We start from the raw sequence: 13,531 nt of genomic DNA on the forward strand, positions 1-13,531 counted from the left end.
GGGTCAGACAAGGCTGCCCTCTCTCACCTCTTCTTTTTGTTTGTTGTATAGAGCTCTTCGCCAAGTGCATCACACGGAATCCAGAGATCAGAGGGATCACCGCACCGGGTCCAGACAGACGGGAGGCCAAGTGTTCGTTGTACATGGACGACGTGACGGTGTTATGCGCAGACCAGCGTTCCATCGACGTGCTCGTCCAGACCTGCGAAGACTTCGGCCGAGCTTCGGGGGCAAAAGTCAACTGCGGGAAGTAGGAAGCCATGCTCTTCGGAAAATGGTACCTGCCTTCTTCTGCGCCCATCCCCTTCCACATCAGAGTGGATTTCATCAAAATCCTGGGCGTCTGGTTTGGAGCTGAGGGCGCGGCCCTGAAGTCCTGGGAGGAGAGACTGTCAAAGATGCGGCAGAAATTTGGACTCTGGAGCCTCAGAGAGCTCACCATCGAAGGGAAGTCACTGGTACTCCGCAGCGAGATTCTCCCTGTGTTGCAGTACCTCGCCCAGGCCTGGCCCCCCCGGGTCAACACCTGCAAGGCCATCACCAGGGCGGTGTTTCACTTCATCTGGGGCTCCAAGATGGACAGAGTGAAGCGGAAAAATCTTGGGCGTCTGGTTTGGAGCTGAGGGCGCGGCCCTGAAGTCCTGGGAGGAGAGACTGTCAAAGATGCGTCAGAAATTTGGACTCTGGAGCCTCAGAGAGCTCACCATCGAAGGGAAGTCACTGGTACTCCACAGCGAGATTCTCCCTGTGTTGCAGTACCTCGCCCAGGCCTGGCCCCCCCGGGTCAACACCTGCAAGGCCATCACCAGGGCGGTGTTCCACTCCATCTGGGGCTCCAAGATGGACATAGTGAAGCGGGCGGTTATGTTCAAAGAGCCCCTCAAGGGTGGAAAGGGAGTGCCGGACATTGCCACCATGCTGAGGGTTTTCTTTGGTTGTAACTGCATCCGCAGGACTTTGATTGAAAAGACTTTGGACTCTGCCGGGAACTCCATGTCCCGTTTTTTCCTCCTGCCTCTTTGGAGGACCCTGGGATGGGACAAATGGGACAGTTCGGTCCCCTACAACTGGGACACTCCTTGGTTTTACTTGGACACTTTCAAGTTCATCAGGGAGCATGGACTGCATGGAGTCAAACCGGACTTGTGGAAGCCAAAGACTATTTACAAGCTCATGAGAGCTAAGGACACTGTTGAGATTGTTCCAGGCCTCCCTCTAGACACTTGCAAATTTGTCTGGAGGAGTGTTTCATCTAAGAGACTCACCAACAGGCACAAAGATCTGGCGTGGATGGCTATCCAGGGAGGGTTGCCCGTCAGGACTTTTATGCACACCAGAAACCTGTGCAGACACAGGCATTGTCCCTTTTGCATCACCGAGGAAGAGACCGCTTTGCATCTCTTCTGGCATTGCCCTGTTGCACAGGCCCTGTTGAGGGCTCTGGAACACGAACTCAAAGACTTTGTGCCGCTGACAGCGATTACTCACTTTGGTGTGATGTATGGACTGTTTTGTGGCGCTTTTACAGAAGACGAAATCGGAGGCGCCTGGCGGGTGATGTGTTGCTTCAAGGACGCTATTTGGTGCGCAAGGAAGCGCCTCACCCTCCGGAGGGAGAGGATGTCCACTGAGGACTGCCGCAGACTGATTATCAGTCTGCTCAGAGACTATCACCTCATGGACTTTAAGGAGGAAGAGGACGTCTGAGAAGATTTCCCCTTCCCCCCCCCTCCTTTTTGTGTCTCTTGTCCTTCAATAAAGCTTTGGGCCTGTGAACTCTTTCCCCCTCCCCTAACCCTCTTCCCTCTCCCCCATCACACCTGTTGCTTTGTTGTGGGTTAGTGCTTATGCTTGATGTGTTGTCGCGGTGCCATGTAGGACGTGAGGAACCTCGAGTTCCGCACGTCAGACATTGCGCCGCAAGGTTTATTGAAGTTTATTTAGTTGAAGGCATTTGATGTGGATCCTACGGACCACAGACTCAGTACGGGGTAATGCGTGTGTCATGAATGACGTGGAGGGCTCAGGACTCTTGTCTTGCGCTACACGTCAGGCATCTCGCCGCAGTGCGAATGTAATTTATTGTGTGATTGAGCTGTATTGCTATGTGGTGTTTATGCGCTGCGTCGCAGTACGAGGTTGAATGTACCCCGATTGTATAGCTTGTTTTTGTATATTTTATTACATTAATAAAGTATATGTTTCAATCAAAAATCAGGCCCCATTCACACTGAGTGATTTTATCGAGCGATTTTTGCAGCAATATCGCTCATATTTCCACGCGATATCGCTCAATGTAGCCTCTCCAATCCATTTCAATGGAGCTGTTCACATCTCGTCGCTCAATATCGCTTGTAGCTCGTCGCTGTAGCTTGTCGCTCCTACATGACCCTTTTTTCGAGCGATTTCGCTCCTGATTGCATACAGCCCAATAGGAAAAAGTCGCGCGACAAGTCGCTCAATATCGCTCATATAAAATCGCTCGGAAAATCGCGCCATTTTCTGTCGCTCAGTGTGAATGGGGCCTCAGGGAGGACGTACAGCCGGCTGGCTAAGTTGCTCGTGTAAAGATCCTTTTCATGCCTGTTTAAACTCGACTTTTGTGAGTACCATTGCACTTGTTTTTATCTAGTTGTAATAAAAGTTTTTACATGATGGAGGCGCTCTCTGTGTTTTGTTTTGCAAAATATGAATAAGCTTATCTTGCACCCTCAAGGCACGCTGCTGCTGGTGGTTGTACCTGGAGCAGAGCACACCCACCACACCACCCTAGATATGCCACTGCCTGCAAGTAAACCTTTCAGTATCCTTGTAAGTCTACATTAATACATTCCTAATATATCACATTATACAGCAACAGTAACATTTTTCATTAAAGCTGATCCTTTTATCATTAAATAGCATTCTTTGATCTTTAAGTAACTCGGACTTTGATGATGTCCTCAGTCTGCTGCAGCCAGGAGAAAGCATTTCATCAGTCTCTGTGATCTTTGTGGGAGGTTATAAATAGTGATGAGCTTGGGCGTGTTCGCAAGCGCCTTGTGCCGAGCCCGCCAGGAAGCCGTCAGCGCGCAGCGCCAATCACAGGCACTGAGACATGTTCCCGGTCCGCAGCTGCAGAGATCGGAAAATGGCTCAGTGCCTGTGATTGGCCCTGCGCGCTGACGGCTTCCTGGCAGGCTCGGCACGAGGCGCTTGCGAACACGCCCGAGCTCATCACTAGTTATAAATACCTGCAAACGTATGTTTGCCAAACCAAGCTACAGCACTGTACTAATATGGTTTATTTTTTATCCTTTAAAGAAGAACTCTTGTCAAAATTTGTATTAACCATCGCAGTGTGGCTACCTCTGAACCTGCATCATAGGTATGTCCAAAAGCTTGTATGTTACAGAGCACTGAAACCAACTATACACAGTGCCCCTCAGAGTCTAATATCTGACAATTGTTTCCTTTGCTGCAGCTGAATGTTCACATCCTGCAGTCTGATACAATAATGTTGACCCTTGAAAGAGAAGCAAATGTGAGTGGTTCCCCTGGGCAGTAATCCAATGGCACATCCGGTATTTAATAGGGTAAACCTATCTTAGTGGTCATTTTCTACTACTTACTGCAAGGTATTAGTGGGATACCCTAGCTCTTGTTTTTTCTTTGCTGCTGCCTTGTGGTGAGTGGTTACAATATGTCTGCAATGTGGTTTGTAATCAGCTCTTCCAGTTCTTTTTATATCATGTTCCAGACCACAAACATTTCCCATAAAGACAGCACAGCCTGTGCACAGCCATTACTCTGGCAGACCACATTTAAAGTGCTGGGTGCCAGCACAGAGTCATGATTAGCTGGGGAGGGAACAGCATAGCAGCAAGTAATGCCAACAAGTCAACATTATCTAAGATAATTTTTTTCTTACATGTCTTTTTGTATTTTATTTTTATCTCATTATGCTCATTTTAAAAATCACCATTCATTTTTTGATAATAACTTTGGTGCTAAATGAAACATTCTCGCTTATACCAGTTGTTTTCTCACAATACAAAAGTGTCATTATTGCCATAATGTAATATTTATGTTTCTAAGATGTATGAAAAAATTATAAAGTGAAAACAAATGTAATCTATAGTGATATAGAATGTATTGTTTATCCTTTTTATTTTATAATATATATAGATATATAGATATATCTATATATATATATTTTTTGATTATTATTATATTTTTCTATAATTGTGTACACACACTCAATATTTTTGGTTTCTGCGGTCATATTGTGTAAGCTACGGGAGGAGCCTCTTTTGAGATTTAGACCTTACTGTGTATTGCAATTCAGTTACGAGCAGTGAGGTTCGCCACCAGGCCCTGATATCCTGTTTTAGGGTGGCTCCTTTCCCTTGCAGGGTCCTATGGAGACCCATTTGTGTGTACGAGGAAGTTGTTTGTGCCTCCACAAACACAGCAAAGCAATCCACTCCACTTCTAACTGCATCTCCTTCCTGCCCCTCCTTCATCCCTTCTCCCTTATCTAAGCTAGTAGATGTAAAGTTGCTGGAGACTGTGCTCTCCCTTGTGACCTGCTACCCGACAGGATGTTCAGGGAAGCTGAGCTGAGAAAGTTGGAGCTAGTTGTGTGGAAACATGATGACTGAAAGTGCTTGGGCATAAATGTACATTTGGGCAATGTATATTTGTTTGATCTGGATTCAATATTAAAGTTTGAGAATGTAATTCTAATTTAATTGATGATTGGTGGAAAATAGATCAGGTTCTTTATGTTTAAGTTGAAAACCTCTGAGCTTAATATAAAATATGTACCTATGGTCTGTATCAGTGTAAAATACGTACCTATGGTTTCTATCAGGTCTGTACTTGTGCTTGCTTATGTTTAATTGCAGCAGCCACAGTTTTTATCAGCTTCTCTCTTTAATTTTCAAATCCTAACTGAACAAACTGAAGAAAGATACATACACAGTTTCTCCAGATTTTGTCTACTTCAGTTGTGATAACCCCCCCATGTGTTTATATTGTATTCTATATATATTTGGTCTAGAATTATTATATATTACATATAGCATTGTGGAGAGTCAGCAGGGCTGAGAGCAAAGAAGGGGTTAACTTGGGAGGGCAGGTACTTCCCCTACAGCCCTTCCTGTTAAAAGGCAACACAGGTGAGAAAGGAGTGGGGAAGATGAGAGTCAGACAGAAAGCTCTGTGTGTGGGGCTGCTCAGAAGCAAGTAGACTCTATCTTGGTGAGATCACCTAAACGCACTACGCAGTGCAATCTTATTGAAAGACATTTTCGTTATGTTTGATGTTTGCTGAGGAAAGCCTTTTACTTTACCGTTTTGCCGAAGAAAGCTGTTTGTTCTGTTACCGCTGGATGAAATAAAAGCTGCTTATTTATTTCGGACTGTGTTGAAGACGCATGTGTACCCCTGGGGTTCCCCACAATTGGTGGATAATGCGGGCACTTTGAGGGGTACACGCCAGTCGGATATCCTGGGTAAAGACTGCACAAGCGTTGCAAACACCAGGAAAAGAAATGGAGGAGCTGGTTAAGCGCCTAGTACAAGCCACAGTGGCTCAACAGGAGATCAGTGCACAGGCAGTTGCAGCACAACAGAAGACCAATCGCCTGCTGGCTGACCAGATCTCAGCATTACAAACCACAGTTATGCAGCAAATCAGAAGGGTCCAGGAGGTTGGAGAAACACCAAATAACCCTCGGAAGGCTGAGCAGCGGGCTCTGCAAAAGATGACCCCAGCAGACAGTGTGGAGGCTTATCCTTCCCTCTTTGAGCAAATGGCCACACGGGAAGGACTGTCTGAGGTGGACTCGGCAGATGTACTGGCCCCTTTCCTAATGTGAGTGCCAGCAAGCATTTTTTGATCTGGCCCCTGAAACCGCATGCATTTACACGCAGTTGAAAGCTGAGATTTTGGCCAGAATGGGGGTGACTGTCACTTTAAGGGTGAGCCGGGTCCATGCCTGGCGCTATGACCAGGCCAAGTCTGCCCGTGCACAGTTGTTTGCCTGCTGCACCTCCTGAAGGACTGGTTACAGCCAGATAAATTTTCCCCACAGCAGCTTGTGGAGCGGGTTGCCCTGGACCGCTTTGTGCATGGCCTCCCCAAGGGACTGTATCGTTGGGTGACCCAGACAGAACCCCAAACCCTGGATGAGATGGCTACAGCAGTAGAGCGATACACCTGTGCTGAGGGTTTGTCTGGGGACGCTGCACCAATCAGAGAGGCGCGCCCTGGGACAAGGATGTCCACGACATACGCACTGTGTCTGCTCGGGTGCGGGCTATTAATAATAAAGGCACCACGGCATCTAACCCCCCCCCGGAACTTGCCCCTGTAAAGAGGACCCCGTGACATGCGTTGCTGGACCTGCCATCAACTGGGTCATCTGGCGACCCAGTGTCCAAAGAGAGAGGAGCCAATGGAGTGTGATGTGAGCCGGCGACGCTCCCTGTATGCCTACGCAGCTTGTGTGTCCACCAGCGAAAAACCGCATGAGAGAGTGGTGCACATTAACGGGAGGGAGGTTGTTGATCTCCTTGACTCTGGAAGTGTCATAACCCTGCTTAGAGCAGAATTGCAGGGAAAGCTGATCCCTAAAGAATATGTGGGGGTTATTTGTGTGCATGGTGATGTCAAAGACTACCCTGTAGCTCTTGTAACCCTGTCTACCTCAGTGGGAACTGCTTTGTTTAAAGTTGGGATGATGCCGGGGTTGCACCATGACCCTGGACGTGACTTCCCCCTGTTCTAGGACTTGTATGAACAAAAGGTAAAGGGTTCTGAATCCTCCCCTAAAAAGGAGGATGACACGCCTGTACTTGCTGAGTCTGACCCGGGTCCCTTAGAAGTGTTTGCAGGACTAGAAGTGGAGGCTTCTTCCCCTGAGCCAGACCTCGGTGACCTAGAGGTTTCCCGGGAAGATTTTCTGGGTGCTCAGATAAGGGACCCCCCTCTTATTCCTGCCAGAGACCAGGTCACTGTGTTAAATGGTGAAGCCCAGCAACCTGGGGCGACTGATCGGTTCCCACATTTTGCTGTAAATGCTGATTTACTGTACAAGGTAACAAAGGAGAATGATGAAGTGATTGAACAACTGGTGGTACCCAAGCCTTTTAGGCGCACCGTGCTACAGTTGGCTCATGTGCTTGGGGGTCATCTTGGGGCGGTTAAGACTCAGGAACAGTTCTACAACGTTTTTTTTGGCCTGGAGTGTACCGGGAAATTAAGGACTTCTGTGAGTCTTGTCCGACCTGCCAAATAACTGCCCCAACACCCCATTTTCTGAGTCCTTTGGTGCCGCTTCCGATTATTGAAGTGCCATTTCAACGCATAGCCATGGACTTGCTCGGGCCCTTAGTCAAGTCAGCTAGGGGACACCAATACATCTTAGTAGTCCTTAACTATGCCACCAGGTATCCTGAAGCGGTCCCCTTAAGGAACATGTCTTCCAAGATCATCGCACGGGAGTTGTTTCAGATGTTCACGAGAACAGGGCTCCCGTCCGAGATCCTGACTGACCAAGGAACGCCCTTCATGTCTAAGATAATGAAAGAACTGTGCAAACTGTTCAGAATTAAACTTGCGGACTTCAGTATATCATCCGCAAACTGATGGTTTAGTGGAGCGGTTTAACAAAACCCTAAAGGGGATGCTTAAGAAATTGGTTGAGAAGGATGGCCGTGACTGGGATTTTTTACTGCCCCATCTGTTGTTTGCCATATGAGAGGTACCCCAGGCATCCACGGGGTTCTCACCATTTGAGATGGTGTATGGAAGACACCCCCGTGGATTACTAGACAGTTAAGGAGACTTGGGAGCAAGAAACCGCACCCTATCGGAGTGTGGTAGAGCATGTCGCACAAATGCAGGATGAATGGCGAATGTAATGCCCATAGTCAGGGAGCAGTTGCAGGCTGCACAGGCGACTCAAAGTCGCTTGTACAATCGGTCTGCCAAGGTTAGATAGTTTCAACCTGGTGATCGGGTGCCGGTGTTAGTGCCCACTGTGGAAACTAGGTTTCTGGCAAAATGGCAGGGACCTTTTGAGATTGTTGAGAAAGTAGGGACGGTTAACTATAAGGTTTTCCAGCCCTCCAAGAGAAAACCCTACCAAATGTATCATGTTAACTTACTTAAACCCTAGAAGGAAAGCGAGGCTTTGATGGTAAAGCAGGAAGGACAGGGAGATCCTGATGCCCAGATCAAAAAAATAGGCATAGCAGAGACCCTCTCACCTGCCCAAAAACAGGAAACCTGGGAGTTCTTGCAGAGGAATAGAGAGATTTTCTCAAGTCTGCTGGGGTTGACCAGGGTAGTTAAACATGATATTCACACAGACCCTGGTGTTCGAGTGACCCAAAAACCCTACCGTATTCCCGAAGCCTGTCGAGAGGTGGTCTTGGCGGAATTGAAAAGTATGCTAGAACTGGGGATTATTGAGGAATCCATTAGTAGTTGGTCGAGCCCTATAGTCTTGGTGCCCAAGCCTAATGGGACCTGGAGGTTTTGTAACGACTTCCGGAAGTTAAATGAACCCTCCTTACCAGACGCTTACCCCATGCCTCGAGTAGATGAGTTGATTGAGAGGTTAGGTCCTGCTCATTACATTTCCACCCTAGACCTAACCAAAGGTTACTGGCAGATTCCCCTTTCAGATGAAGCCAGAGAAAAAACAGCGGTTGCCACCCCCGAAGGATTATGGCAGTATGTTAGAATGCTGTTTGGGTTGCATGGGGCCCCAGCCACTTTTCAGAGGGCCATGGATCAAGTCCTAAGATCCCATAAGGAGTACTCAGGAGCTTACCTGGATGACATCGTCATCTTTAGCCGAGACTGGGGGAGTCATTTGCAAAAGGTCCAGTTAGTCCTGGATGCCCTCCGAAAGGCAGGATTCACAGTAAACCCGGAGAAAAGTACGCTTGGGTTAGAAGAGGCCCGCTATTTGGGTTATGTGGTAGGTCGAGGACTGATTAAACTAGAAAAAATGGTACATGCATGAATCTATAACCAGCCTTTATAGCAGGGAGCACAATGGGAAGGCTTACAACAAAATTGAACAAAGTGGAGGCTATTCAAAAATGGCCCTGTCCTCTTACGAAAAAACAGGTGCGTTCTTTTCTGGGTATTGTGGGATATTACCGGAGATTTATTCCTAATTTTGCTAGCCTGGCCTCACCTCTGACAGACCTCACAAAAGGACTGGGGTGGCAGAAGCTGCGTTTTGCAAGCTAAAGCAGGCGTTGTGCCAAGAACCAGTCCTCGTAGCCCTGAACTTTCAGGAGGAGTTCTTGGTCCAGACTGATGCTTCAAAACTGGGACTGGGGGCGGTTTTGTCTCAGGTGGTTGGGGGGTGAAGAACACCCTATTGTATATTTGAGCCAGAAGATCACTCCGGCCGAGATAAATTATTCCATGGTGGAAAGAGAATGTCTCGCCATCAAATGGGCTCTGGAGACGTTCCGATACTACCTGTTGGGCCGATCCTTCAAGCTGGTGTCAGACCATGCCCCTCTTACTTGGATGGCACAGAACAAGGATAGGAACTCCAGAATCCACTAGATGGTTCCTGGCCCTTCAAGACTTTAAATTTAAAGTATTGCATAGACCAGGGAAAGTACATCAGATTGCAGACGCCCTTTCCCGGGTCTATTGTCATTTTGTCCAGGCCCCTGGCCAAGGACAGAGGGGGGGGGGGGGGGGAGATATGTGGAGAGTCAGCAGGGCTGAGAGCAAAGAAGGGGTTAACTTGGGAGGGCAGGTACTTCCCCTACAGCCCTTCCTGTTAAAAAGCAACACAGGTGAGAGAGGAGTGGGGGAGCTTAGAGTCAGACAGAAAGCTCTGTGTGTGGGGCTGCTCAGAAGCAAGTGGACTCTATCTTGGTGAGATCACCTAAACGCACTACGCAGTGCAATCTTATTGAAAGACTTTTTCATTATGTTTGCTGAGGAAAGCCTTTTACTTTACCGTTTTGCTGACGAAAGATGTTTGCCCTCTTCCCATAGTGCATCCTGGTGCCATCACTTCCCCAAGTAAGCGTCGCACATGCACCCCTGGCAATTCTCATGATGTAAAAGAAAATGTGACTCATCAGGCCAGGTCACCTATTTCCATTGTTAGATAGAAAAAAACTGTGCTAGGAATCAAATAACACTCTAAAAGCAGCTGTGCTTAATAGGTGAGTTAGTTTCCAAAATAGGAAAATTGTGAAATTGTCACAAAATGATAAACAATTTTGTGTTATACACAACACCTGTGTTGCACAATGCCTGTGCTGAAGTAAGAAAAAACTCTAGGTCTAATGGTCTAGACCAGGGGTGCTGTCTCCCCTTGCTGTCTCTCCTGGCTGTCTCTCCCTGCTCCTCCTCCTGGCTGTCTTTCCTCTACCTCGCTCTCTCTCTGGCTGACATTCCTCGTATTCTCTCCTGGCGGACATTCCTCGTTTTCTCTCCTGGCTGTCTCTCTTCACTCTCTTGGCTGTCTCTCCTTGCTCTCTCCCCTGGCTGTCTCTCCTCTCTCTTTCCCGGCTGGCTCTCCCCGCTCTCTCTCCTGGCTCACCTTGCTGTATTTTGCAAACAGTGTAGAGCAACAGGCTGTGTAAACTAATATTCTTTGATGTAATACATAGCACTTCAACCACCAGTATCCACCAGAAAGGTGTCAGGGAGCTTGTCTCAGCAGACCCAGGCTAATAGGTAATCATGTGTGCACAGCTAAATCAATATACCAAAATGGAATAAAGGGGCCACCATTCACACCCTTCGTGATCTACCAGCATCAGCTTAGAGAGCTACTGGTAGATCACAATCTACCTAATGGGCACCCCTGGTCTAGACACTATAAACCATAATAAAGATAGAAAAAAAAAAAATGATGTGCTAGTACATCTCATAAAATGTGTACATATAGAAAATCCTGTGTTAAATCTCACAAGTGATGTACAACTCCCCCCTAATCTACATATCCATATGTGTAGTCCATTACTTCCGTGAATGCATGAACAATTAGTGAATCAGTGCTCTCCACCATACTCAGAGATAAGATCTGGCCGCACTCACTGACTCCTATTGCTCACCATATTCCGTGTAAAACTATTCCTCCATCTTCCACCTTCTCTTGTGCTTAGAGAGAGAAAAAAAGGCTTCCCATAGTGTAGTATGTCCGAATAAATTTATTTAAACGATTCAAATGCACTTACAATTAAAATAAGGCAATTGCACATGGATTGTGTCCACTGGAGCTCCTGTCTCTATGATTGCAATGCTCGCATAGATCCGCCCACCTAAGAGTTTTTTCTTACTATCATCAGCACAGGCATTGTGCAACACAGGTGACAATTTCACAATATTGTCACCTTTTTCTCACATTTTAGGAATATTTTTTGAGTTTGTGAAGCGCATTGCTATTTTTATTTTTCACCTACTTCCATTGCTCCGTGATTCATTTCTGATGCTCTCTTGTCCATTGTAGGGGCTCTTGGCGGTGGTTACAGGTCAGCATGGACACCCTGACTGGTCTGCGGCTACACAGCCCCATATGCAACAAACTACGATGTACTGTGTGTTCTTGTGTATCAGAACCAGCATTATCTTATTTAGCAATTTGAGCTATAGTAGCTCTTCTATTGGATTTGACTACACGGCCAGCCTTCGCTCTCCACGTGCATCAGTGAGCCTTGGCACCCATGACCCTGTCACCGGTTCACCGGTTTTTCTTCTTTGGATCACTTTTGTAGGGCCACTGCAGACTGAGAACATCCCACTAGAGCTGTTTTGAAGTTGTTCTGACCCAGCCATCTAGCCATCACAATTTGGCCCTTTTCAATGTCTTAAAATCTTTATGCTTGCCTTATGGGGAACAAAATTAACCACCCTCCAGAAGGAAGGGCAGTGTCCGCACCAATTCAGATTTGATTGGAGGATCTACAGCCAAGCGATACACAAATAATATACATTTTTGTTAATAGGATACTTAAATGCATTTATTTGGATTTAAGAGATCACTAAAGAACACTTCTAGAAGATATTCAGAATGTTAGTGTGTTCACTTTGCAATGTAAAAGTTTAAAATATAGTTTAATGAGCAATGTGAAACTGTGTTCAGTTAACTTCAGTCATCCATTCCTGTATAAGCATTTCTCCATTTTTTTTAACTTCCTTTGCACAGGGCTGGGTATGCAAACTGAACATAGCTTCACCTTATTTACAAAGCTAAGTGAGCATTTACTTTTCAAAATGAACACACAGTAAAGTTAACATACTCTGCTCCTTTAATACATCAGCCCCAGTAGGTTTACAATGCTTGACATCTTTAATTATGCCTTCAATATTGCCCATGTTCCCATAAATGGTCTTTGAACATATTCTACAAATGTGGTCCTCCCTACTTTCCCTCTGGAGCAAGTCAAATGAGGCTTGATCAAATCATGATTAAGTGATGAGTTGATTACATACTTGAAGATGCTCTCTCTAAATGTGGCAGCAGTTAGACACAGCTCAGGCTCTTTGAGGATTCTGGTTCATTCTTAGGTGATGTACTGTAATGTACATGGTTGAGGTTTGTCCTAATATACCCTAATAAAAAAGTTATATCATACAACTCTCTCTCATTTTACTTTATAGCTTCTTTTATAATGTAGCCTTTTTTTCCTTTTCTTTTATGCAATGTTGCACCTTTCATATGTTATTTTATTGTTTGAGAAATATATTATTTTTTGTGCACTGTTATTTCAAACAGAGACCAGGTTGAATGATCTCTTTACAAACATTAGATACATTTGTCAAACATATTTTTTATACTGTATATATAAAAGGTTTTCTTTAGGGTGGAGCTTGAGCTAGGACTTACTGGGGAGTTGGGTAAAACATACATCAGCAGAATACACTTTTCTAACTGAATATATGAGGGGCATTGCCTACCATTTCATGTGGCTTAACACTGTTCCTAAACTACAGATGCACTTTACAGGCAAGTCCCCCATCAAAGATGTGTCATGCTCAAAACTCAAAAGCAAACCAAATATATACAGGGTTATTCACAAAAGGGTGAAGAGTTTGGAGAAGTGAACAATCTAGGACAACATAGCTGAACTCAGGGGCTGACTGGCAACTTTTAGCCCAGGGGGCAAGTACAACCCAGAGGCCCATGGTGCGCCAACTTGACCCCCCCTCCCGCTTTGCCTCTTCCCCCGCCTTCTCCCCGCCCGTCTGCCACTTTTGCCATCCATGTAACAGTAGTGTGAATGTATTTATCGGTTTAGGAAATGTAAAGCACACTGGTAGTGGAGGGATGCCTCGTCAGGGCTGTGCATGACTGCTGCGACCCTGGTAGTTCTGCCACTAACTCAGAAATACATTGTACAGCATTGCAGAATGGCATTGGCTTTAGAGAACTACAATTCCCAGCAATACATTACACAACAATGCAGAATACCATCAGCTATAGCGGACTATAAATCCCAGCAATAATGACTACCATCAGCTATAGAGGACTACAAATCCCAGCAATAC

General features: G+C 46.2%; 1 protein-coding gene across 1 annotated transcript; it reads left to right on the top strand.

The window, feature by feature from the left end:
- The first annotated feature begins 663 nt into the window (after window positions 1-663).
- On the top strand, window positions 664-9,300 carry LOC108791230. The gene is made up of 2 exons (XM_018561652.1): window positions 664-1,738; window positions 9,290-9,300. Exon 1 carries the CDS (start codon window positions 664-666, stop codon window positions 1,705-1,707), a length of 1,044 nt encoding a protein of 347 aa, XP_018417154.1. The 3' UTR covers window positions 1,708-1,738; window positions 9,290-9,300.
- Window positions 9,301-13,531: the final 4,231 nt, after the last annotated feature.

This window comes from Nanorana parkeri, unplaced genomic scaffold (genome assembly GCF_000935625.1).
Source record: "Nanorana parkeri isolate BGI_ZX_2015 unplaced genomic scaffold, ASM93562v1 scaffold536, whole genome shotgun sequence".
NCBI lineage: Eukaryota > Metazoa > Chordata > Amphibia > Anura > Dicroglossidae > Nanorana > Nanorana parkeri.